This window comes from Barbus barbus (assembly GCF_936440315.1).
Source record: "Barbus barbus genome assembly, chromosome: 39".
Taxonomy (NCBI): Eukaryota; Metazoa; Chordata; class Actinopteri; order Cypriniformes; family Cyprinidae; genus Barbus; species Barbus barbus.
Window position 1 is genome coordinate 11,643,572 of NC_136717.1, and position 27,882 is coordinate 11,671,453.

At 35.5% G+C, this 27,882-nt stretch overlaps 2 protein-coding genes across 4 annotated transcripts in view; one reads left to right on the forward strand and one right to left on the reverse strand.

Annotated features, from left to right (window-relative positions):
- LOC306858546 (semaphorin-3C-like) overlaps window positions 1-7,447 on the reverse strand; it is a 52,547-nt gene extending 45,100 nt beyond the window's left edge. The window contains exons 1-2 of one of the 2 annotated variants that reach the window (XM_079399124.1): window positions 7,307-7,447; window positions 1,665-1,828 (exon numbers count right to left, since the gene is read on the reverse strand). In XM_079399124.1, the coding sequence (XP_079255250.1) occupies window positions 1,665-1,797 (133 nt within the window). In that variant the 5' untranslated portion in view covers window positions 1,798-1,828; window positions 7,307-7,447. Of the gene's footprint in view, window positions 1-1,664; window positions 1,851-7,306 lie in introns of both variants that reach the window. The other variant, XM_079399125.1, reaches the window with a different exon arrangement.
- LOC306858545 (lysine-specific demethylase 7A-like) overlaps window positions 1-27,882 on the forward strand; it is a 107,958-nt gene that overhangs the window by 45,461 nt on the left and 34,615 nt on the right. Inside the window, exon 3 of one of the 2 annotated variants that reach the window (XM_079399122.1) lies at window positions 1,678-1,957. The gene's annotated coding sequence lies outside the window, so the exon portion shown is untranslated. The remainder of the gene's footprint in view (window positions 1-1,677; window positions 1,958-27,882) is intronic. The other variant, XM_079399123.1, reaches the window with a different exon arrangement.

Consider the following 27,882-nt stretch of genomic DNA (forward strand, 5'->3'; position numbering starts at 1 on the left):
AAAGAAAAAAAAAATAGAAAATTGAACTGTGGACATAATCTTTTACATTATTTATATTTTATTTTAAAATATGCAGGTCAAATGGGTTATCTATTTTTACATTTTGAAAAAGAAAAAAGGAATTTTAATACTTAATAGTTACACTTCATGAACTTTTTTGTAGAAAATGATTTAAATGTTTTTCAGAAATGTATGAAACCAACAAAGATGAACGTTTTAAGAACTTTGTATATGTTTTAAAGGGATAGTTCACCCAAAAATGAAAATTCTCTCATTAATTACACACTCATGAACGCGTGTCAAAGACTGACACGGAGGAGAAACAATTATTGAATAAAGTTGTTATTTTTGTTTTCTTTGAGCACAAAAAGTATTCTTGTAGCTTTCTAAAATTAATGTTAAACATGTCACATGGACTGTTTTAATGATGTCTTGAACGTGTCAGTTGCATTGCTGTCTATGCAGGGTCAGAAAGCTCTCGGATTTCATCAAAAATACCTTAATTTGTGTTCCAAAGATGAACAAAATCTTACAGTTTTGGACCGACATGAGGGTGAGTAATTAATGACAGAATTTTCATTTTTGGGTGATCTATCCCTTTAATCTGGATATTTAAATGATTACTTACTACCTGGCCATTTTACACCAACAAAACAGGTAGAATTTCAAAATAAGATAGAAAAGATAAGAGATTAAAAAAAAGAAAGTAAGATAGAAAATCATCTTAAAGTGAACATGTTTTTCCAGAGAGCAGAGCAACTGGTATCCTACACCTGACCATCTAGATGCTGTATGCACTGACACACCGCCTATTCCCTTACTCAACTATATTAAATGTTTGCTGCAGCAGATAAGAGGAAAGATCAGACATCTGATATGAGACCAGCTCAGCCATTTCCATTAGAATAATCAAAGCACCCAGAGATAATGTTTCAAGCACATAATATAAGCTTTATGTCATACTGTGGATATATTAACAACAACCTGTATTCAATGTCACTATGATATTTAGCACTTCAGATTGAAGCAAGTTTATCACTGCAGACCATTAAATTATCTGCAATAGAGACACATTGAAATTAAACTGCAACTGCTAAATAGGTATTGTGTGACTCACAATGATTTGGAAAAATAATTTCAACAATTTATCTGAAAACTGTAATTCAACTAGTAATCTAATGTCATATTTTTAATAACAGTCCGGTGTGTACCCAAAAAGTATTCACTATTTCCCTAATCAGATTAAAGGTTTTGATTTTGTCCCAAATTATATGTAACTTTGCCATATATGAACTAATCCAAAAATACAAATCTTTCAGAAAATGTCCACATTGTTCAATAAAGTTTAAAAGTGATGTGAATGTAAAGATTTCTCTGCCAATCAATGAACAAAAGACCAATAAAAAGTTAGTAAATGTTTCAGCCAGTCCTTAGTATCTTAACAATTTTGAACACATTGTCAAAGCCAAAGTAGCACATTCATAGCTCATGACAGTGGCACAGGGACATAATGAAGGACAAATAGACTCCTTAGTCTGGTTTAGAGCACTGTGATGACCTAACTTGAAGAGGACATGATGTCATCAGAAAGGGTTCTTGTAATTAAAGTAGCCCCCATCTAAAAGGAAATGTGCTGATTGGAGTCTGACATTAATCATTCTTACCTTGAAATGACAGGAAGACGCGTGGCTGTGGTGGAAAAAGACCATGGATGCAGGTGACACAGAGGACGAGGGGAAGTAACAACTGCATGCTCGTCCCAAGCGACCAAACCCAGAGCGCTCCTGACCTCCCCATGACTGCTGAGGAGACACCCAGACCAGCCCACCTGCAAAGATAAGGTGAAGGAACTGTTGAGGAAAAAAAAGAGTTGTGCTGAGGAGAAAATATATTTCAAAGAAAGACGAGGCACCTGGATAAACGCTAAAATTCACACTGTTTCAAATGTAAAATCAAGGTGAGTTAACAGACATTAATATAACACTATTAAGCCTACATGTTCAGTTATACTATTTTTTTATTTTATTTTAACTCCTGTCATGATCATGTAAAGAGACATGATGTAAGTGGCAAATCACAAGAATTACGTTGGTAAGCTCATTTGACTTGTAAAGTAGCTGTGAAAAAAGGTCACTTTGTTAAACCTCAAATAATGCACATTTTGTATGAAAACATTAACATAATCGCTTAAACAAAAATGCAAGCTTCATTTAGCTTCAATTTCTTGCCCCATAGACTTCCATTATAATTGCATTACAGCACATGCATTTTTACAAACTATGAACAAATGAAAATGTGTGGCAATTGACATCATGCTGCATATTTTGATAAAGCTCAACTTTTATTGAACCCACAACATTCCTTTAAAAGTTCAACATTTTTTGCGTTTGAGACATTAGCCACTTTCTGTGTGAGAAAAATGGATTTCATATAGTGCTAAATCAACAGTTTATCAAAAGCAGCAAGTTAAAATACATGTTTCAACACTTATATCATAAAAGTCATACTTTGCTATCCATGAAAGCATTTTCCTTAAAGGTTTACTGTGGGTCTTTTAATTAATTAGTGTGGAGAAAGTGTCATGTAGTTGATGCATTTAGTCATGATATCAGCCGATGCTGTATAAACAATGGCTCCTGTCCAGCCAGAGTCAACATTTTACCTTTACACTAGGAAAACTTGTACAGTGTAAAAGTAATGTCAGTGTAGGGGGGAGCTCAAAGAAATGGATGCTTTTATTTCTAACAAAATAATGAATGGAAACTCCCCTGTGTTTCTTTCCTTTCTATTCTATTATGGGACAACAAAAGTTCAATAATACATGGGGAGAAGTTTGATTTCCTGTGGAAGAACTCTTGCTTCATGCTCCAGGGAGAACAGACTGCCTTCTTTGACCAGGACGCTCTTGGAAAATAAGAATACATGCGGTTCATAATTATATATTAATAATATGTTTGTGTAGCAGAGAGAGTGCAGAAGGACAAAGAACAGAGTAAGAATAGCACAGTCTCAATGCTCATGTCTTATACATGAATCATGTGAAAGATTGATAGGAACTTTGTACAAGACATCTACAGTGCATGTCTGACTCGCTGAGGTATGAGCACACTGCATAGGGTGTGTTCACAGTGAACAGAAATGCAGGAAAACACCACTTAGGGTGCCGTTTGCACAGTTCAAATGCACTTTTTAAGTTGTTTTGTATGTGATCATCTGCTATGTGGAAGATCTTTGACGTGTTTCATTGGTTTTTCAGCACCTTACGCCATGAGCACCACATTTTTACGAAGATTTTTCATATCAAGTCTTTTTTCTTTTTATTTAAAGAGAAAGTTTACCAAAAAAAGGACAATTCTGTCATTTACTCAACCTCGTGTCACAATAAATTTTAGTAATTTGTGTGATTTTAGTTATTTGATGATAACTTTATAGCTCCCTCTTAGTACTGACGCACCGTCACACTAATGCAAGAACATAATATGTACAACAGGACAGCATGAGTTTGTATGCTTGAGTAGAATGTTTATAAGTGAGAGTGTGTTTGCCTGAGTGTTTGTGATGAGGAGAATAAATAAGTCCCAATGGTGTTTTGTATGAGTTAGTGCATATTTACATAGGTGCGTATGTGTATACATGTGCATGTGTTTGTTTGAGCATATGATAAACTGCTGCGAGCCAAAATGTCTTTGGCAGCATGTATTGGAGAGAAGCTCTTAAGCTGGGTGGAGGCTACCGCTTTCTGGACAGTAATGGCTTTCTAGTGCTGGTCAGGGTCTGCCAGACATGTATACAGCTGCGAAAGTCATCATGGGCCATCATAGATCCATCACTGAGCCAAAACTAAGCATGAGCTGATGTTCAAGCTTCTATGATGTTAACTCGCAATTGCGAGTTTATATCACGCAATTCTGACTTTTTTTCTCAGAATTGTGAGGTATAAGTTCTGAGAACATATCAGCCCGCCCCAAAAAAAATTCTGAATTGCGAGGAAAAAAAAGTCTGAATTGCGAGTTTTTATCTGACTTTATAACTCACAATTGTGAGTTTATATCATGCAATTCTGAGAAAAAAAAAGTCAGAATTGTCACAATTGCCTTCGCAATAACCTTTTTAATTTTTTATTCAGTGGCGGAAACGGGCTTCCATACTTGCATCACTCCGTGGTCTCTCTATTCATTTTTTCTTACCAACACAAGTTAGAATAGCTAAATCTTGAAACGGTTAACTACCGATTGGCCTTGGAGCACTTTAGTATTACACTTATGGTAAGCATAAAACATTTGATAGATGTAGAATTCATCTTTCTAGAATATATTGAGTCTCCAGTTAAAGCAAGAAAAAAAATAAATAGATTAAAAAATCACATACTTAATTAGATCACTGAGAAATTAACTTTTTTGCATATAGTAATAATATGTAATAATAACATATAATGATAATATAATTATTAGTAGTAATAAAAATAATATATTAATAATTTTCTATACTAATATGCTGTATTAAAAAATAACTACTCTAATATGTTGTAATAATGGAGTATTATTTATCGTTAATCATTTCAGTTATAGGTACGATTTTGGACCGGTCATTGCTTGTTACATTGCGCCTGATTAGTACTAATTTAAATGTTATTTAATTTAATTAAAAATTTATGAATAAATAAATTACAGAATTGTTTTACTTTATTGCATCATGGCTGGTTAGGACAAGTAGTCTTATTGAACTTTATGTTAGCACCTCTCACATTTCTGGAGGAAATGTTAAGTCTATGACATCTGGCTTAATTGTTTAAAACTATTTCACTGACATTTCCCGATTCCTAATGAATTCTGTCATGAGGTGATTTCTGACTGGCTTTTAACCACAACACGATCCAAGCTGGATCACAGTGTCATCTGAGAAACTCAAACGTCTATCAAAGCTGTCATAATGCGCATTCATACCGCTTCAGCTCGGAGCACAGCAGCCTGGAAACATATTACGAGCGGTTTATCTTCAAGCTTATCGTCTTGTGTTTGTCAAGGCTATCTGCGTAATGAGTTTTCCATCTTTCTCCTTATGAAAGTGTCAGTCAAAACCAATTATTGCTCACTAGGAATATAACAGCCGCCTTCAACTAGCTCATCTAAAATAGGTTAAACAGATGGAAGGAAATTAAGTGCCTTTTGTGATGTTCTGAAATAATGCTATGGAATTTCCATTATACAGCATTGTAGTTCTACTTGCCTTCCAAAACTGCCATGAAGGTGTTCTTGGTGGCTGCCAGAGCATTGCTATGTGTTTGCTAGTCTCTGTGATATTCAAGTCTTTGTATATACGTTTCAGGTTTCTCCATTTAAAATAAGTCAGTGAGATTTTGTTTGTCAATTTTATTTAGGGCTTTATTGTTTGTTTATTATATTAGTTGCGATTAATCGATTCAAAATAAAAGTTTGTTTACATACTATGTGTATACTGTGTATATTTATTATTTATATATAAATACACACACTTACTTTCAAAAATATTTACATGTATATATTTATATTCATATAATTTATATTATATATAAATATATTTAAATTATATTAAATATATTTAAAACATAACATATTTTCTTAAATTTATACATTCATATTTATACAATTTATATATACATAATAAATATACACAGTACACACATATATTATGTAAACAAAAACTTTTATTTTGGATGCAATTAATCACGATTAATCGTTTGACAGCACTAAAATACATGCATATATGTATATATTTAAAAATATATTTGTATGTATTATATGTATTTGTATGTAAACACTTCATATTATGTATAAATATTTTACATATAAATCTATCATGTTTTTCCTTAATATATACATGTATGTGTGTGTATTTATATATACATAATAAATATACACAGTACACACACATATAGTATGTAAACATAAACTTTTATTTTGAATCAATTAATCACGACTAATTGTTTTGCAGCCCTAAATTTTATCATCCGTCAGGTGAAAAATGTCACTTACTGGCAACTCACAGTGATCTTTGTTCAGTGAATTTTTGCTAGCAAAATCCATTACTTTCAATAGGAATCCATGAGTTCTGAGTGAGGCAGTGCAGTGCAGATTTTGCAACTGGTTCAAGTTGGTCACAAAAAATTTACTGCGTTGACCAACAGAAAGCTTTTTGGTTTGAAAGTGACTTCTGTGTGAGCTTTTTGCTCGTGAATATGAATGTGATCACACCTTTTGCAATAAAAGCAAACCCTCACGACAAATTGCCAAATCACGTCTGTAGCACAAACTGAGAAGTAATGAGCCAAAGTTTAATGTTAGAAATGCAAATCTTAAAAAAAAATAAAAAATAGAAAATATATTTTAGTTGTCATTTTTAGTACACTTTATAAGTGCTGCCCTTTTTTTTTTAAGAGATATGCCCGCCACCATACCACACCCTGTCATACACACACAATGCCAGGCATGCACTCACTACCACAATGTGACAACAATAAAGTCCCCATTCAATACTGCATTTTGTATTGGACCAAATCCCAGATACTATCTTTAGGGCACAGTTATAAAATAATAACATCACTGTCTTAAGTCTCAAACTCCCTAGACTCATTTACACTCACTGCTGTCCTGTCTGTGAGACACACAGCACACATTCTCCAATGTATCTACCTATAAAAAACACTCAGGATGCACAAAATACATACCAGTGATCAAATTGAGACAACTAGACAATAGCTCTTTTTCACAATATCTAATAGTAAAGAAAATTACTAATAAATAAATGGAAAATTATGTAAAAAATCAGATTTTGTTCAGAAACACATCTATGAAATTTGGCTGAAAGCAAAAAAAAGTCACTTTTTTAAACAAGCAATACACATTTAAATATAGTATTTCACTAAAATCAAGCAAAATCAATTAATAAAAAATGTTAATGGGGTAAGAAAAAATACTAACAAGTAAATTTAAGTAAGTGAAAGTTACAACTAAACTGAAATTAAGCTATTTTAGCTTCTGAGAAACATTTTGGGACATCGTCAGGTTTTAAAAGAATTCCTCATTGCTTTTTTTTTTTTTTTTTTTTTTTTTGAGTAAAAAACAAAGATCAGAAATAAGAGTGTCTATTTCTAAATTAAAAATCATTTTTTTAATATAGACTCGTCTCTCAGTGGCTGAAGCATGAGGTCTTATGATTCCCTGTCTCTGATGGGCGTCTGCACCTGTTAGCCTGAGCCTGGAGTCCCCCCTCCCCTAAATCTGTCCCGTTCGGTCCACACAGGAGCCCATCTGCCCCTAACGGGACTCACCTTCTGAGGCTTCCCAGCCGTGCTGTCCTCACTGAGCAGAGAGTGGGTGAGTGCTGTAGTCACAGACGTAGTGTAGATATACAGTGTTGCGTGGACTTCCCCAGCGAGAGTGAAGAGAGGTGTTATTCCAACCGGCTGACTGCGGGACAGGGAAGAGAGAGGTTGAGAAGATTGAGAGAGGTAAAGAGAGAGAGAGAGAGAGAAGGGTGGACTGGTTTCCTATTACACTCCTCTCCTCTTGAGCCCCCCTCCTCTTTTCTTTCCCCTCCTCTCCTCTCTTCTCTCTCTCCCTCTCTCCCTCTCTCTCTCTCTCTCTCTCTCTCTCTCTCTCTCTCTCTCTCTCTCTCTCTCTCTCTCTCTCTACAAGTCACTGAACAGATCTTCCAGACCACTGAGTCTGACTCTGTCTGCAAAGTGAGCAGCAGCAGCAGTCCAGGGAGACGGGGCCAGAGCTCCAGACTCACATTCTGCTTACTGAAGCCCCTTTAGATCTATCAGTGAATTTACTTCATTTACATAAAATGACAACACAACTCAGCAGTTGAAATTAAAAAAGAAATATTATTGATATTTTAATACTTTTTTATATTTTAACAGTTTTATGTGTAAATATATTTAAAATGTAATTTAGTCCTGTAATGTTCAGAAGTCATTGCTCCAGTCTTCGGTGTCACATGCCAATGGGCTAAAACAGATTTACTATCTATAAAGTATAAGAAAATTTTAACTATTTTAAATTGAGAATCATTTTTGTCATATTATCAGGTAATAAAATAATTTCTCATAATATCTTTAAAAAAATATAAAAGAAAATAAGTATTTAACATTTAAGACCATTTCATTAAAAGTACCAGTTCATTTCTGTTAACTGGCAATATACAGATAAAATAGATTCATTTAATTCCCAAAGGCATCAAAATGTCTTTGTGTGGGAAAGTTTTTTTTCCCCTCCTGTTTAAAATTGATAAGTTCAAGATAATTTACAAGCAATCATAAAACGAACCCCAACAGGGTGATCAGAATCAGGAAGCCTATTATTTTGCAATCCTATCTGGATACACCATTATATGGTTAGTAGCTTTTATTATTTGCATTTAACATCCCTGCTATGTGCGGCCTCAGAACAATCCTGCGGACAATTTGAGGCACAGCCCCCTTGTTCAGGACCACCGGATTAAACTATCATCCTGCCATTAATATAAAGCACCATTAATCAACAGTTAAATGTCTCCATACACACGTCCACTTCCCAGATTAACTGTCCAAGATTCCAGTTGCAAAGGGAGTGCAGGGAGCTGGACACGCTGGAGCCAATTTTGCAAACCACATTGTGCAGACTTCAGCAAGGAAAGTCAGAATTGCCCTCACTACCGCAATCCCACTGCCAAGTTATTAATTACAGATGGTGAAAGCTGGATCTGTAACATGTGAGTGATAGCCAAATGTTCAAAGGAATTACAAAAGAGCCCATATAAAGTACTCTAAATTAAATGCATGACAGATACAGTGGCCCCAAAAAGAATTTGGATACTTAAGTCTCTTGAAATTGTGCCTTGTTTTGCTTCCAAATGCCACTTGGTTTCAAATTGTGTGTCTAATGCAAGGACTTTCATGCATTTTTGTACAATCAGCAGATATTAAAGCAAATATGGTGCACGTACCAATAAAAAACCAATGCTGCGTTTGTTTGAAAATTAAGCACACACCATTGGGTGCCAATTGATTAGAGAAGGCAATTTGCTCACCACTGTTGTGACATGACCTATAAAGATGTCTTGTATTCCTTTGACAATAAATGTCCTCAGTTGTCCCTTGGGGACTCATAAAGAAAATCTTTAGATCAACTCTATTTACTAACACTATTTAATTAATAAATTATAATTTAATCTTTCCAGGAATTAAAATAAAATAAGAAAAATACTTAAGGCTATTTATAATATGCAAAGAAGACAAATAAAAAACTAAAGTAAATATATTAAATATTCACATTTTAAGCAATTAACTAAAAATATTTTCTTTTGTTTTTTATGCTAATATTTAAAAATATTTAAATACTGTCAAAAAATATTTTTCTCTTTTTGTTTGTTTTGTTCCATATTTCAAATATGCAATACTGTACAAAAAAATCTGTAAAATTTACGGTAAAAAAACTGGCAGCACTGGTTGCCAGAATTTTACCGTAAAAAAATAAAATGTTAGCAACCATAGGTTTTACGGATTTAACTTATATGTACATTTAAAATTTAAACCATAGTTCATTAAATGATATAATGTACACAAATTATAAGAAAAAGCTAAGAAAAAAACGTTATTTCAACGAAAAAACATCAAATGTGAAAAGTAATGCCGGGTTTTACGTTTAAATTTACGTTTTTTTTTTTTTTTTTTTTTACTGTAAATTATACATTCTTTTTCACTTTTTCACCATATAGGGGAACTTACTGTTAGCCAATTAATAGGTTTTACTGTACCATTTTTACAGTCTTTTACCATTAAAATCACAGTCATTTTTTACAGTGTAGCATAATTTATTTCTTTTATTTGTAGGGAAAAGGATAAATTGCAGAAAGCAAACCTCTATTGTAAAAAATCTGCATTGTTCAGCTGTTGTGAGGTCACTGATGTGTGAAAGGGTTTCCTGTGGTTGTGAGTTGTAATTAGAGGTTACTGTATTCCTGTGTTGTAATTACAGTCTCAAGTTAAAGACTCTCAACAAGTCTCAGGTTGCTGCCACTTTATAGCTTCAATTTTAATACGTAAGCAGTCTGCCTGGCTTGCAATGCCTCGACAATAAGACTGAAGAGCTGAAACCGTTTGTGTGTAAGTGTAAGGGTGTGTGTGTGTGTGTGTGTGTGTGTGTGTGTGTGTTGGGACAGCGGGAAATAATTAGCTCTTCTTTGACTTTTGAAGTGATTTACAGCTTTCCAGTGAAATGGTGAGAGTGAAGGGTTGTTCGTTGGGCTGTAAAACTACACACACACATACACGCTGCATTACTTAAAAGAAACTACAGCACAAATCAGAAACCGTAAATTACAACATGTCTTCAGGCCTAAATCACCAAAAACACACAAATGTGACTTGCTGAAATGTTTAATATTAAAAACTTGACTTGTAATTATAAAGACTTTGGTGTGATAACTCAATCTATTTTGAGAAGCATAACTCACAGATATCTGTGATGTTAGAAACTTTTGCTTAAAATGGTTGGGTTGGCTGCCAAAACACCACTTTGCCTGAAGGAAATGTTTCTGGAATATTAAGGTGATTATTTTAATGAAAGGAAAATAATACATTGTAAATGGAGATAAAATCGGAGTCACACAGCAGAGAAGTGCTGCATTTGCTTTTGTCCACTTGTACTAATGTGTGTGTGTGCTTCTTTAAGTCTTTACAGATGTTTAGAATTTGTCACACTGATGTTAAGTGGCTCATTCATAATATGGGGTCAGAGGTGGCTTAAAATCTGCATTAGTAATGGTCATCACAAACAGACATACATGCTAGTGTAAGGACACAGACTACTCCATTTACTAAAACTTTATTTGTGAGGCATTTAGAGATCAGAATATGAAAGATTAGACTCGAACTTGTACTCTGACGTGACCGGCACTGCTCTGACAAATTTGCACATATATTTAAGCCAGTTTAAGCTCTATTGATTTCCACAGATTTTCTTTTTTCAACTTCTCTCCCTAGTGAAAAATAAATATACTAAATTGAATTTGAAAAACATTTATTTCATGCTAAGTATGCTACAAATACATTTACATATTTATGTACGTAAAAAAATACTCCAAACTCTTACAAGGAGTACTCCAAATAAAGTTTAATTATAATTTTTATATCAGTAAGTCTCGAGCGACATGTCAGTAAATATGTTAATAGATTTGAAAGATTTTGTATGTGTCTCTTTTTATGCTTAAGGAGCATTATTGTATAGCCACAAGACTTAAACATTATATCTTAACATGAGAATAGTGTGATTAAAATTGCTTACTGACATTGCCTTCACAAATTTATTTCCAATTTGACTGTAGAATTGCTGAAGTTGGACTATATGAAATGTCAAAACTGTTCACGTAGAGATGCATTTCGTTCGTAAATCCTTGAAAGGTTGTGAGGGAACTGCATGGGGTTTGTGAGTTGATGAAAAGCTAATCATAAAAATGAAAAGCAAATGAATCACTCACTAAAAAGGAAGTGTTTTATTTGTTTACCTGCATAGCATGTGACCATTTACCGACATTGTAGAACCGTGACCATGTTGTGAAGTTATTGAAATGTTAACTTAAAATCTCCACAAATTAAAAAAAAAAAAAATCAAAAAGAAATTCTTACTGTTAAAAAAGGATGAAATATCTAATTTGCCGAAAAAGCTTGAATCCAGCATTGTATAGTCCTTTAAATATATTACTATTCAGGTTAATCGCATCATATATTGCCTTTTCACCCAGCATGCTCCAGGGAAATTCACCAGCTTCACCTCCAGTCACCCGGCACGGCCCTTTGTAGCTCTCCTCGCTACAAGTTCTTCAGTTGTAATGAGGTTCTTTGATGAGCAAGTCACTTCTGAGCACCAGATCTGCTGATTGATAGCCTTGCGTGTTAGCCAATGACTCTGAATAGAAACACATTGTTCCCTGAAAGGCCAGGAGACCTAGCTTTAGCATATCTAGTGTAGCTGCGGCCGGGTCTGGAACCTGGGAAGCAAAGCTTGGATAAACAAAGGGGAAAAGGTGAATAATGAGAGTGCTAATAAGTAGCAGGACAGAGTATAAAGTGTTAAGCTACTGAAAGATTTTGTCAATTGGATTAAAATTTGGATCACTGTCAAAGAAATGACAGAACTGGACTTTGGTTGGCCACCAACTAGACAACGGTGGTATTCACGGCTGTGAGAAATGGTAGACATGTTTCAAGCACTGAGAATTCCTGTTCTTTGGAAGTCATGCTAAATCAAGTTGCTAATACCCTGGAGAACACACAGACCTGTAGGTTTAGCTGCAAAGAGCTCGAGTGAGATTTCCACTGACATTTGTTTCTTGAAGAATGAAGCTAGATGTTCAGGCTTGGTTATTGATTTCAGGCTTGTGTGTTGTTTGAAGGAAAATGACTTGGCTTTCAGGAGAGAGACTGAGAGTACTTTCATATTTAAGTGATATCGATGGCACATGATTTTGGGATTGAACCAAAGGGACGGGGGAAGTTTGTAAGTGAACGATGAGGAGGCAAACAGACAAAGTCAGCTTTATACCAGAGCTGCGTGATCTTGATCTAACAAGATTAGCTCATCCTGATTCACTCAGCAACCATTTCTCTCTGAGTGCATGTCATTGTGTCAAAATTGGTCTGTTTCTTTCCCATACGGTACCTCAAAATAGACAAGTGGTGAGAGCATCAAAATGTGGAGAAATCCTTAACTTTATGCAAATGAGAAATGAAAAGCATGGTTAAAAATGTTACTCTATTTATTATAGATTTCAAATTCAGTTTCCTGTGGCAGGGTTATCAAAAGTGTATTAAATTCACACAGTGCATATATAATCATGTTCTATTGCATTACAGGTGAAAACGGGTGCATCTCAAAAGAGAATATTGTGAGTTCATTTTTTTGTCATTTATTTCAAAAAGTGAAACTTTCATATTTTCTAGATTCATTACATGTAAAGTAAAACATTTCAAAAGTTTTTTTGTTTTAAATTTTGATGATTAGAGCTTACAGGTCATGAAAGTCAAAAATCCAGTATCTCAAAATATTAGAATATTTCCTAAGATCATTCAAAAAAAGGATTTGCAAAACAGAAACGTTCAAGTTCTTTAAAGTATGTTCATTTATGCACTCAATACATGGTCGGGGTTCCTTTAGCACAAACTCCAGCATCAGTGAGGTGTGGCATGGAAGCGGTCAGTCTGTGGCACTGCTGAGGCACTATTGAGCCTTCAGCTCCTCTGTATTGTTTCTCATCTTTCTCTTGAAAATATCCCATAGATTCTATATGGGGTTCAAGTCAGGCATGTTGACTGGCCAGTTAAGCACAGTAATATTATGGTCAGCAAACCACTTGGAAGTCGTCCTTCTGGAAACGGAAATCAGCATATCCATAAAGCTTGTCAGAAGATGGAAGCATAAAGTGCTCCAAAATCTCTTGGTAGACGGCTGCATTTACATTGGACTTGATTAAACACAATGGACCAACACCAGCAGACGCCACGGCACCCCAAATCATCACTGACTTTGGAAACTTCACACTGGACTTCAAGCAGCTTAGATTCTGTGCCTCTCCAGCCTTCCTCCAGACTCCAGACCTTGATTTCCAAATGAAATGCTTTTCCTGAAGACGTCTGAGCGTGGTGACCCTTGATGCACTGACTCCATCTTCAATCCACTCCTTGTGAAGCTCTCCCAAGTGTTTGAATCAGCTTTGCTTGACAGTATTCTCAAGCTTGCGGTCGTCCCTTTTGCTTGTGCACCTTTTCCTACCAATTTCATCCTACCAGTCAACTTTGCATTTAATATGCTTTGATACAGCACTCTGTGAACAGCCACCCCTTTCAGTAATGACCTTCAGTGACTTACCCTCTTTGTGGAGGGCGTCAATGATTGTCTTCTGGATCATTGCCAAGTCAGCAGTCTTCCCCATTATTGTGGCTTCAAAGAACAAGAGATACCCAGAATCAATAGTATAGGGTTGGTCATTTAATTAAATGCAAATGTAAATATTCTAATATTTTAAGATACTGGATTTTTGGCTTTCATGAGCTGTAAGCTCTAATGATCAAAATTAAAACAAAAAAAAAACTTTTGAAATGTTTTACTTTACATGTAATGAATGTAGAATATATGAAAGTTTCACTTTTTGAAATAAGTTACATAAATTACTTTTTCACAATATTTGAGATGCACCTGTATAGTACTTTAACGTAACTTAAACCTCAACACGTTCTCACTCCCAGCTCGTCACATATTGACGCTTAGTCAGGACCCTTTGACGTCGCTTTTTGATGCTCAGGGTACTCCTTTAGCGTAATTTTTCGATGTGCAGGGTCCTCCATTGTTTGTCTTAATTGAATCGTTTGCATGCATTTGTAAATAAATAAATAATAATAACTTTATATAAATTTATACTTTCATTGGAGCACCTAACTCCACCCCTACCCTAAACCTACCCACGTTTGAACCATATAAAACACGTAACAGGCAAATATAAGTACAGTCACGGGTATTTATTGCAAAAACTGACCATAAAAAGCAGTAAAAAAGCATAACAAACAAGTCTTGTTGCAGTCCAAGTCTTCTGAAGCCATATGATATCTTATATCAAAGAAGAGAGTAAAACATAAGGTTTTAATCACTGAAAATGATCCCGCTCCATTAACGCACCTCCGTTAACTTATAAAATTATAAGTTTAGTTAACTGTTGTTTAAGTTGGATATTTAAGTTATCGGAACAAATTTTAAGTTGATATAACTAATTGCAGAAGTGTTTTTTTTTTTACGGTGTATATATTTGCATATACAGTTCAGATTTAGATTACAAGTGCACATACAAACTCATTTTTCACAAGGGTAGAATGTGATCATACAAAAAATGTCTTCTGAAGCACAAAACCATGTAACTGTTATACTGTTACAAGCATTTTACTACTAACAAAACCTTTGTTATGTCTTAAGGCAGCTTGTTGTGAGGTTTTGACAGCATAGCACATCTAAAATTGACCAGATCTGTCAAATATGTACATTGGCTGACCCGTTACATCTTATTTTCTCTGTACGCAGTAATCCAGTCTGATTGTAGCCAAACTGAAGCATTGTGAAGTGCTGTGAATCCATCTTGGATTGTTTTACCAGTAGAAGACAAAACCCATCTATTTCCATTAAATGTATGTATGAGAGTCACACACTATATTAAATAACTTAATTCTGCTAGTGCGCAGTGGGAGCGGTTATTTGAGCAAAAAATATGGATAAATGAATTTTGGCCCCTACAACTAATTTTAATACTGACATATTTCATAAGGCTGACAGCCAAAGACTTGCTCTCATGATTAAATAATCACTGGATTTTAAATCAATTCAGACTTGCATTAAAGTTAATATCCCTTGCATTTCGGTACTTTACCCTAATAAAGAATACGCTCATGGAAAGATCCCCTGGACAGATCACATTTCCTGCACTTTAAAGAGCGCTGCTATTTTGATTCATGGCTTGATTTGGGCTGCAAGACAGCGTGGGTGTAAGTCTCAGAGAAGTTATTCTGTATGTCTTTTGTTCTTTGGCATGAATTCAATTTATATAAACAAATAAATATTTAAATTTTTACTAGAGCTGTTAATTTACTGCACTCAAATGTGTTTTTTGTTTTGGAACAGCGGTCAGAAAATGTTTGTATTCCACCAAATATCACTGAATTATTTGATATCACACTTGTTTATGTTACAATCCTATAAACTCTATTAGCAGCAAACAAAAATGCAAAGTGAAATGTTTAGTATTTGATAGAACTGCTCAGAGCCAATGAGTAAGAGAGAGAAAAGTGAGACAGATGCTGAAGACCTACATAGCACAACGCAACATACTTGTGACAAAATGTGAACATGTAAGGGACAATAGTCTCCCTTCATTTTTTTATAGTCATTGGTACTTTTCCTCTTCCTCTCACTCACCAGCTCTAAAGAAGCCCCATTCACAGCAGTCTGTGGGACATCATAAGATATAATTATCTACTAAAAGAGTTATGCAAATTAGGAACATGAAGATCCACTGAAGTGAGTGACAGAGAAGAAAGAGTGTCTCTCTCTTCCTGCCAACAAATTAACGAATTTTGAATCTGTATTGGACATGGATCATTATGCAATTCATATAAAAAGAGATATTTCATGTACAGATTCACATTTGCATTCTGTCACTAAAAGAAGAGTTCACCCACAATTTTTTTTTATCATTTGTGAGGAACATTGAAAGCCCCTAGTCACTGTGACCACTTGCATTATGTCGAAAAGTGCTGCATGTGCATTCATCATAACATCTTTTATGCTCCTCAGCAGTAAGAAAGTCATACAGATTTAGAATGAAATGAGGATGAGTAAACAATTATACAGAGAATGAGGAACTTGACCAATTACCAATTTTCTTTTGTCCCTAGTTTACACTCACTATATCAGAACCGATGCTTGAGGATGTGAATGATTTGGTGGTATATAACTTTACAAAGCGCAGCACCATGTACTAATCAATGTGAAATACTTCAGAACATGCTCTTTGCCCTGGTGCCTCCAGAACGCCTGTAAACAATCACCTTCTTCATGGTCTGTCTGCTCTCTGAGTATCTCTTGGACCAGATCCAACAACCTCACCTGAAAGGAAATCAGACTGGACAGAACAAAGAGGGGTCGGTCCATCGACACAGTATTGTTTGACTCGCTGGTAGACAGGTGGAACCTACAGCAAGTGAAAACAGATGAACATACCATGCAAACACCTTAGAAAGAATGTGTGTATGTGGACACACAAGGTGGAGACAGAGAAAGTGAAAATTTTTAGATGGAAAAAACAACGCTGTTGAGGGATACCCTCAAACTCAGGTTTTCACCAACTTGCTTGACATTTCTTGAAGGGGTCATGGCTTAGTCTCAATACATTCTGATGACTGTCACAGGCCTTCTTCAATGTAGATAGCTCTGAAACAAACGTGATAAATTAGACCTGTTAGGAACATGCACCTGTGCACCAGGCTCAACATTCCCTTCAAGGATTCATCTATCAAAATTACTCCTCTTATTCCATTCAGTTGGACAGGTCTACTGTGGTTTTGCCAAGCAGGACATGTTCTTGGATTCACATTGTTTTGAATTTTGAGGCTTCAGCTACATTCTTGGGTCAATGACATATAATACTATCCACGATAAACTACATGAAAAATGTAAAGTAATCTCTTTAGGACACTATGGTGGCTTAACTTTTTACATGTACAGTGTTTTAATTTAATTGCCATTGCAGGATTATAGTATCTTGAAAAGCTCAAAAGGACACACCAGAGGTATTTTAATTTGCTTGTGTTAATGGAAAACCTATTGAATGCAATTGTGGTCATCTTTTTAAATGAGAGTGGCTCAATACTCAGTTCTTCCATCTATGCAGCTGGTGTCAATAGATCTTGTAGTCTTTCTCTTTTAGAAAATCACATCAGAGTTGACTGCTGTGAATGGTCATGATTCTCCTATTGAGCCTTTGGAATGGTCATAGGTCAGCTATCCGTCTCAACTGGAGTGGCAGTCTCAAGGGTGACCTTCTCGACCTCAAGGGAAATAAGGTAATGAAGAATACTCATCTGGTCAACTGAGTAGCCTACTCTTGTTCACAGTAACAAATAGATTTAAATTGGTGATGTCAGAACAGGTGTGGAATGAAACTAATCAAGTGAAATTTGAAATGCAACCAAATGTGCCCCTTCCAAAAAAAACTTCACACCTGGGACTGCTTGTGTTAAATTAACAGTTCACTTTTATTTACTCACATTCCTACCATTCCAAACTGAATGGCTTTCTTTTGTCTGAGAATTTAAGCAAACAAAACCTTTATAGTGAACCAGATGATTGTTTCTCATTTCTTGGAAATATATCTATATAGTACTGCCACAAAAGGGTTTAAACAGTGCTTTTTGGGATGTTGGCTCCATGTAAATATTCTCAGTTTTCGCCATGGCCACCAAGATCATCTATCCACCTCTAAAATCCCTATTTAACTCCTGCATAAGGCCGAATTCAAACTCCCTCCACCCAAATGAGCATCATTTCCATCAAATAGACATTTTAAAGTTCGAAAGTCTGAAATCAACTGTGCATGAATCAGCAGATTGTAAAAGAACATCAATTAAGACATAGAAACTATCACATGGTCCCCAAAGCTGACTGAAAGTCAAAATCATGTTTCAAAATACAGTTGAGATTCTATTTAACCAAGAATTTAGAACATGTGAAAGGCTTTTGACATTCATAGTAAATTCATAGATGTAGGCTACCTAAGGGTCAAGCTGTCTCTTGACTCTTGAGTCAGTTTCCATTAGCATCCATTCATCATGGGCAGGAGCGCCGACCCAGTTTGCCCTAGTGACTACCTGCTTTCTGACAGATGTTCCAGAAGCCCATTCCTGCGTGACGAATGTTGGCCTTTCTGTTGAGGTCAAAGGACAAAGCATATCGGTTACCTCTCCAGCCACTGAATGCAGATGCATGATGTGACATTATTCAATCCTTGGGACTTTGTGTGGCTCTGAGGGAGGGGGAACCGTCCCTTGTGGAATAATTGATATACCTCAGAACTCACATTCTGTATTCATGCAGCCACCCTTTTTGACCTTAATGAAACTTCTTACACCCAAACTATCCCCCAGATAGCTACTAAAACCTGTCCCAACGTCCCCTTGACACCTACCAAGCTAACTCACCTGTGGTTAAGAATCCAGTGCAGGATGTCGGCTGTTTCTGGTTCTCCTGAGGGACGACCAGGTCAAGACAGCATTGTACGGTGGCCTGAAGTTCACCTAGTCCAGCTGTGTATTGATTTCATTGGGAAATACACTGACAGATGTACACATGAAAAGCAGATATTGCTAGATATCATATGGAATGCTTGATGCTGATCAAGCAATGTGATCATTGTAATCTGATTCAATGTGACATTCTATGGACAAATATTTTTGAGTAATGAAAATAAGTGTATAACTGACCGTTGTTCTAAACAAAGGATCTCTAATGGCACACCACAATTACTTTCTTTTCACAAAATAGATCAATTTGACCATAATTTTTAAAGAATTTCATTTATTTAATTATTCATTAATTCATTTATTCATTCTGAATAAAATAACCAACATTATGAATGTTGTGATTTATTTTTAAAGTGCTATAGATCCAACGCTATCTCACGACCAATTCGCACAACCTCACTCATACAAATTCATATGATTTTTTTTCTTTTTAAATCGTATGTAAATTAAGAGGTTGCTAATTTGTAGGAATTCGTATGAAGGACCACCCTTAACCTAGCCCCTAAACCTACCCATCACTTGGGTGTAGACAAATCGTACAAAATCATATGAGTGAGGTCGTACGAATTAGAGACCTTGTAAAATATGTACAAATTGGTGGTGATATAGTGTTGGATCTATAGCACATTAGAATCACCACAACATTCATAATGTTGGTTATTTTATTCAGAATGAAGGAATGAATAAATTATCCTTTTACGAGGTGGCTAATTTGTACGACCTAACATTATGAGTGAAGTCGTAAGAATTAGCCACCTTGTGAAATATGTACGAATTGCCTTGAACCCTCAAGGGTTCATAGATCATGACATTAGATCCATTTTTGTGTCACAACTCAAATGTAAAAGCACTTAGATGGAGATATTTTAATTTAAACCTCATTGGCCAAGATGTTGATCAAGATAAGTGTGACTAATTTCTGCAATTAGTTCTTTGCAATTAATGAACTGTTTTAGTGATTTGTTTGAAAATGCATCACTTATTATGTGTTAATAAATGTGTTATTTTTCATATATTAAATGTTTTGTCCTTCAGCTTTTCTGCTAAGAATACTTTTATATTAATGCTTAATTAGTATATTAATTTATTTTAATATTTTTAAGTATACTAATTATTTTTTTAACTAAATTGAACCCATTTTATTTCTTGGTTTAAACGGTACACCACAATCATGGTTACTTTGACAATAAATTAAAACTTAGATCAAATTCAAAAATATTGAGTTATATTTAATACTGTGAAAAGATCAAAAAAGTATTAAGGCATATGTTAGCTATGTATATCCTTAAAGAGGTTCACCCAAAAATGAAAATTTACTCACCCTCACGTGGTTCCAAACCTGTATGAGTTTCTTTCTTATGTTGAAGATATTTTGAAGAATGCTGTTAATCAAACAGTTCTTGGTCCCCATTGACTTAGTATTTCTTTCCCGACTATGGAAGTCAATGAGGACCATCAACTATTTGGTTCTTCAAAATTCTTAAAAATATCTTCTTTTGTGCTCAACATGTTCATGAACTATTCCTTTAATGCAAAGTAATAGAATGCATACAAATATTCTCAGACCTGGCAAAACTGTTTTCTACTGTTAGTACTCTATAATCAGTCGCATGTTATTTCAGATGATGTTTTTTACAGAAAACATGACATTTTATTGATTGAGATTGTTATGCAGGGCTCTATGATGCTAATTTTACAAGTAGCTTCTGAGCAGAGCAAATTCTGCCTCTGGACAATGTTGCCAGATGCTCTGCTTACAAATATTTTAGACTTATTTTCCACTCTCTGAGTCATTATGGTTTCAGTTTCCTCTATCATTATTCAATAAACACTCCCTGAAGAAAATCTGACTATAAGAAGTCAGCGCTTCAGGAAGTGACTCCCACTGAAAGTGCTCTAACGTTTAACTAATCATATGATAGCCTCGTCTGAAAATTGAATTGTATTACAGCTATAAATTTCCTCCACCCTAGACCCGCTAAGATTTGCACAATCAATAACAATGCACTCAAATTGTGACTATGTTTTTACAAGTAAGAATAGGGCGGCATCCATTATTCCTTTGCATACTGGCTAAATTAACGTGGGACAACACCACATTTCTCTGATTAGTCTGGTTGGCTGGAATGAAAGGGTATTGGCTAAACATTCGGCGAGCTGTTATGAATCCGCCCTGTCCAAACATCCTGCTGTTTTATATGCTTCCTGGGGCCAGAGGTCATTGCAGGCAGTCATGACCAATCATCATGTAAATCTGGATCTGAGCGGGGCCTGTCATCCACACAGTGCAATTCAACTACGTTTAATTTACTGAAGAAGGGTGCATGTTGACTTCAGTTGATGAACTGAATTTTTTATGGACAAGGTTAAAAACACACAAATGTGCGTTTAAATTAAATAAGCAGCTACATTCCAGCACCAGTATAAGTTTGTCTTTGTTTAAATAAAGAAGTATATTTTATAAATGAATCTTGATTGAATATGTACACAATTGCAAAATTTAGCATACACTTTGTCCTAACAATCAAAGATAAATATGCATTATTATGAGTACAATTAGTCATTTTAACAAACCCCTAACCCTAAATATTAAACATTGGAAAATAGCCCACACATGAATCATTCTGTAAAGTTTGTGATATAGACATGAATGTTGATACCTCAAATTCTATATATTTTTGAAGAGATTCATGCTGTAACATGTCTAACCAATCAGACTTGTAAACAGTGTTGGGGAAAGTTACTTTTAAAAGTAATGCGTTACAATATTGCGTTACTCCCTAAAAAAGTAACTGATTACGTTACTTAGCTACTTTTTATGGAAAGTAATGCGTTACGTTACTTTTGCGTTACTTTTTAAATATGAGCAGGGCTTGATTATTTTTAATACAAGAAGTTCTAATTATAGCAAATGTAAAAGCCCTTTCACACCAAAAAGTGTAATGAATAAACCTCAGGCTGAAGGAAGAGTAAATTCATGTCTGTAATGTAGAACGCAGGAGAAGAACGTTCAACACTCTTCAGCAATAAAAAAAACAATGAAGCACAATTGTTAGTTTATCTAAAGTAATTTGTGTTTATTAGTATGGTTAAACTGGATCATCAAAGGTCAGCAGCAAAGACATTGATTAATAAAATGGGATTAGATACATTTGTGTTGTTTAACATTTAATTATTGCAGGTTTGCGTCATATTCTGAGTTTGCATTTCACTGTTTTAATTCAGCTTGATGAATACTAAATCTGTTTTTTGCGAGTGGGATGAATTAATGCACTTTCACATTTATTCTAGAACTACAGTGCAGTGCAGCACACTGTCAGTCAATAAATGGGGAAAAAGTAACTCAGAAATTTTCTTCTAAATTAAAAAGTAATGCGTTACTTTACTAGTTACTTGAAAAAAGTAATATTATTATGTAACTCACGTTACTTGTAATGCGTTACCCCCAACACTGCTTGTAGATTTTTCTGAGCAAAAACAAAATCTCCTAGACTTACATTAAAAGAGAAGCCTGATATGTGAAATACTTCATTTATATATATGTTTGTTTTTAAATAAATATGAAGTATTAATGCAATAATAATAATGATAGGAGAATAATAATATGATAGAATATGAAGTTCATACTGCATGAGAAAAAAACACTACAATTTTATTGAGACCCAGACTAAACAAAAGTATGAAATTTGCTGATATCTATATTGCCAAAACGTACAATGAAATTCTCATACCTTATGTCATTCAATGAAATCTTAGTATAGCAGACTACTTACAATGTGTGTAAATATCAGTTATCACTCTATCTTAAATTAATGTCTAAGATGATATTTAATTCAGATAATTCAGAAGGCATGCATTTTGATGTTGATAATTTAGAGACTTTTGAAAATTGTTGATCAAATATGATACAGTAGGCTTCAATATGTTTGCACACTTTCCATACTTAATGCATGCCGAGAGTGAGTTCATATTTATGAACTACATTGGGGGAGAAACATTTTACAGCTTGTATTTTGAATTTCACAGTTATTTCATGCACAAGATGCTTAACACGAACCATTCCACTATGTATCACAGTTCAGGACAGTTCAATACAGTTCAAATCAATTACAACAAATCCTGAATGGATTGCAGGAAAGAATTTATTATTGAATTTTTTATGCATATTTTATGTATCCAAAATAATGTATACAAGAGTAGTAGATACAAGTAGCAGTGATTTCTCATTCCTGCTGATAGTGTTCTGTAATCACATACTCTGGAACGCCGTGAGCACAGTAAGTGAACTGATACAAACAGTGCTATCACACTAAATATCCACACTCATAGAGCACCACTTCAGTCAATTTTTGGGACTGTTGATTTGGATGTTCAGAAACTGAAAAGCCTGATTGCATGTTGAACATTTTGTACTTCGAATGCAAGTAAATATCATTTGTAATCCTGATATATTCACTGAAGTACCACCTTTTAAGAGTTCCAGGTAAGACCTGGTAAGATAAGACTGCAGCCAGCAGATGGACTGGATCATGTATCCATTTACATGAGGCTTTGGTTCTTTACTGGAAAACCTCATTGTGTCATTACCTCATTTGCTGATGAAAGGTTCAAACAGTGTTCGAGGCCACTTTGAGAATCCCGGGAAATAGGTTCAAACAGGCTGGCCAATCAACCACACACAATTGCAAACATATGTGACCAGTCCAAACCTGAGCTCAAAAAAGTGGTATCTATGGATATGGAATTTCCATAATCCCACACTCAGTCCGATCTTGAATGTAGTTAGTCCCTACACACAAAATATAAAGCAAAACTCACTACCATGTCTTTTTGCATATTCAGATGTATACTGCTGCAATTGATTATGATATACAGGAGAACCAGTGATGCTTCCTATTATTGTTGTGTTTGTCTTAATGCATGACATTTGAATGCATAGAAACAAAACAGGGAATAAATAATTACAGAATTAAAATTTTTGGTCAACTATCCCGCTTCAAATGTGTTCAATCTCTAAAATAATTTCAAGCTAATTTGTTTTAAGGGCAAATAATTAGTCTCCAAGACATTTACCAGTTTTAATTACTTAAAAGGTTCTGAGCTATATAACTGTCACTGTTATTGAGTTGCTAGGAAATTACATCATTCATCAGGAGAAAATCTTTCGCTCACTTTTTCTCTTAGACTTATTCTCTGTTGCACATTGTTGTGCATTGTTTATAAAACTGACTGCTGCATTGCATAACATGAATATACCATAGTAATATTAGTAATATTTTATCACCATGTAACTTCAAGTTCACCTGTGCATTCACTGATGTCTGTGCAAATGTAGGTTGTAATATTATGCTTATTTTTTGAATATAGTTAACTAATTGAGTCAGCAAATTATCTATAAAAGTGGTTCAGTTTAGTTAATTGTTTGGTGCTCAAGCAGATCAATCTTCAACATATTTTACTTGGATTATTTCATCTCTTCCTTCAGTTTTCTCCCTGTAGTTTTCGTCTAAAAAAAAAACATTGTTAATGCATTATTAATCCTGCAATATGTATTTAATTAAAATAATTTAATTATCATAATGCATATATTTTGTCTTCATTATTGTCAATGAAATCACAAAATCCCTCATCAGCAAACATTTTCATTAGTAATTTTCTTGACAGGATTACCACTAAATGGTTCATTAACCAACAGACCATGTTAACATAATGCTGTTTTAGCATCTGCTGCATTTGTCAGCTGTTGTCTACAGTATGATCTATTTCATCTAACCATGACTGAATTCATTAAGACTGTGATTTGCTGCTCTGCTTGACTGAACCACATACACACACTTGAGCTACCAGCATATATCATACGAAAATGCATCAGCTTGTGTTCTCCATATGCAGATTGACCCATCAACACAAGCACAGCTCTTCATATAATTAGTTTTTTACAGCCTCAGCATCTTGCTGACTTATGACCCTTAATGTACATGGCAGCATGTTAATGGACATTGACTCTACAGATGCACTTTTATATGATTTATACAGCTATAAGTAGAAAAATGCTTGTTAGTATGTAATTCTGGCTGGTTATAGTGCACATGTGAGACATATGATACATTAAGGTCTGTATTTAGCAATTTGGGAATATCCTTTGAATCCACAAGATTTCAAACTGCAGGTTTTAAACTCTTGCTCATCATTTGATTTCATCTTGATGTCAGCATCACAGTGGTAGAGAGAAGATTGGCGATGGGATGTCAATTAGAGATGAGATCATTGTATGCGTATCCATTGATCATATCGTAAATCAGTGGAGGCATTTGACGTGGGTGTTCAGTGGCATGCTGGGTAAGCACGGTTGTGCTCTGCGGCCTATAGAGCCAGCAGGGCTCCCTGGGGCCCAATCCAACCTTTCACAGCCAGTTTATCACTAATACATAATGGCACAGCCTGTGGTGACCTACCACACTTAGGCTGTTTGTGTGGTAGCTTTGGGTTTTGCCTACCCTTGCAGTGAATAGAAATTATAGACAATAGCATTGTTCCAAAACTAATATTGTATGCAACACTGTCATTATGCTAAAATACCTTCTTTTGGCCCAAATGACAACATGTCTACATGTTGGATGAATTCCAGAATGCATTGCAATGATCAGGAAAGAGATATAATAAATGTTCAATAAAAATATACACTCTTAAAAATAAAGGTGCTTCTCGATGCCATAGAAGAACCTTTTTGTCTAAATGGTTCCATAAAGAACCTTAAACATCTGAAGAACCTTTCTGTTTCACAAAAGGTTCTTCGAGACGAAAGAAGGGTCTTCAGATTATAAAAAGGTAAGAAAGTGATGGTTCTTTAAAGAACCTTTAGCTGACTTTGTGGAACCAAATTTGGTTCTTCTATGGGCACTTTAGTTCAATCATGGCCGCTATTTAAATAAAATTGTAAGGTCTGTTTTGGGTTTTGTTTCATGTTCTTGTTTTCATGTCTTTTATTTTGAAGTTTGATCTTATATATCACAGTGTGGCTGTATTTTGCAGTTGTGATTTTGCTTTTCATAATTACATCTTTATAACTCACAATGTGACAATATCTAGCAGTTTTGACTATATATCGCAGTGTGACAGTGTCTTCCAGTTGCGACTTCATTTCTCATTATTGTGACTTTATAACTCACAAAGTGAATCTTACAGTTGCGGCTTAATTTCACACAATTGACCCTTCGCAAAGACACCCCCGCCCCCTCCTTCCTTCATTACTGTTGCTATGTCTGACAGTTATATCACAAAATAAACATGAATGAACATCACAAGGTGTCTTGTTTCAACTGTAGAAAGATGTCAATACACACTGTTTTTCAAGTTCAAGTAGACCAAAGTTTATCTACTCTCCTGTCTGGTTTGTTTATTGAACAAAAATGGCAGATTTGGCGTTATGATTGGTCAGATCGCCTGTCAATAAAACTCCCTGCGAATGGTCTATCCATCTATTTTCCAAACCGCTTTCTCTAAGTAGGATAGGAGGGATGCTGAAGCCTGTCATTTTGGTTTATAAACAGAAACCGCTGGAACGCTGCCACCTGCCTCCCGAACCAAAAAAGACCAGAAGGCAAAGTGGGGCGTCCAGAAGGAAGACCCTGTCGCGGTCTTTAAATATAAATATCAACCAAAGATGCCTGTCCTCCACCACCAGGGCTGCCACAGATCGCCTTGACGGTCTCCCTGGCGGCGCAGAGAGACAAATCAGCGGTTTTGCGGAGTTCACGGGTGTCCTCGGCACTAAATCCCTCGCCCTCATCCAACTGCTTGAGCAGGTCAGCCTGGCATACCCGCAACACCACCATGGTGTGCAGACATACCCCTTGCCTTCAGAGGAGACGCAGCGTCAGGGGACAGATAGCTCGCAAGCGTCTGTTCCACGCGCGGCATCGCTCTGTAACCACGCTCACTCGTCCCCATCACATTACCGTAGTAATCGAATGAGGGGACGAAGAGGCAGGCCGTTTTCCCTATGACCTCGACACCTCAGTGTGGAGGTCGGGGAAAAAAGGCAGGCTCCGATGTGGAGGTGAGTCTGAAACCGCAGAAAAAGCTTGTATAATCCTCTCTGCGGTTCGACAAGTCACTCCACAAGCTCCTCATATTGGGGTGACAGAGTGGGTGCAACATGCTCGACGCTTCCCATGTCAACCTCCTCGGAGGAAGACACAAGAAACCCCGAGGCCGCTGCCCGAGGGGAAGTATCCGCAAGTCGGGCTTCCGATCTTGAGGAGCGGTCATGGGATCTGACAGGTGAGGATGGAGATAGAGACTCGCTCGCTTGTAAGCTTTATGTAAGTAAAAAGACCAGAATTTAAGTCATTCACAAAATCCTGCCTTGCACTAGGGCTCTCAAATTTTATTTGTTCTTTTTTGCATATTCAAATTTGGTGCACTGATACATGATAATATTTAACTGATGTCGAACCTTGTGCATTGTGTCTGTATACAAGTCTGAATATGTGCAAGTACAAATTAAATTTTAGAGCTACAGCAGAAAGAACAGTTTTCAGTGAATCGTGCCAGAGAACTATTGTATCATTTTAAATATAGTTCAAATGCATTATACTACTTTCATGGTGATTATATGTTGCATTTTGTAGCTTTTGTAGCCATTTTGGAAAAGAGCAGTGTGAACATTCTGCTAAATATCTAAAAAAAAAAAATTACTGGTTTAAAACAATGTGAGGGTGAATTTTCGTTATTTAACCCTTTAACCTTTATATGAGGTTGCAGGTCAGTTTGTCAATCTGTTTGAGTAGTGCTGTATGTAGTATTATTATATATATTGTGATTTTTGGTGAATTGTATTGAATCCAATTAGGGTGAATTTGACCCCCATCATAACAATCCTACTCAGATTTTTGACCAAATGGCACAAATAGGTAATACAGAAACTGTTTTTTTTCTTCTTCACATGGAGTCAACATATCTGCAGATTCTTGTCTTTTCAGATTCAGTTTTTTCAGATCTGCAGATTCTTGTTTGTTTTGCTC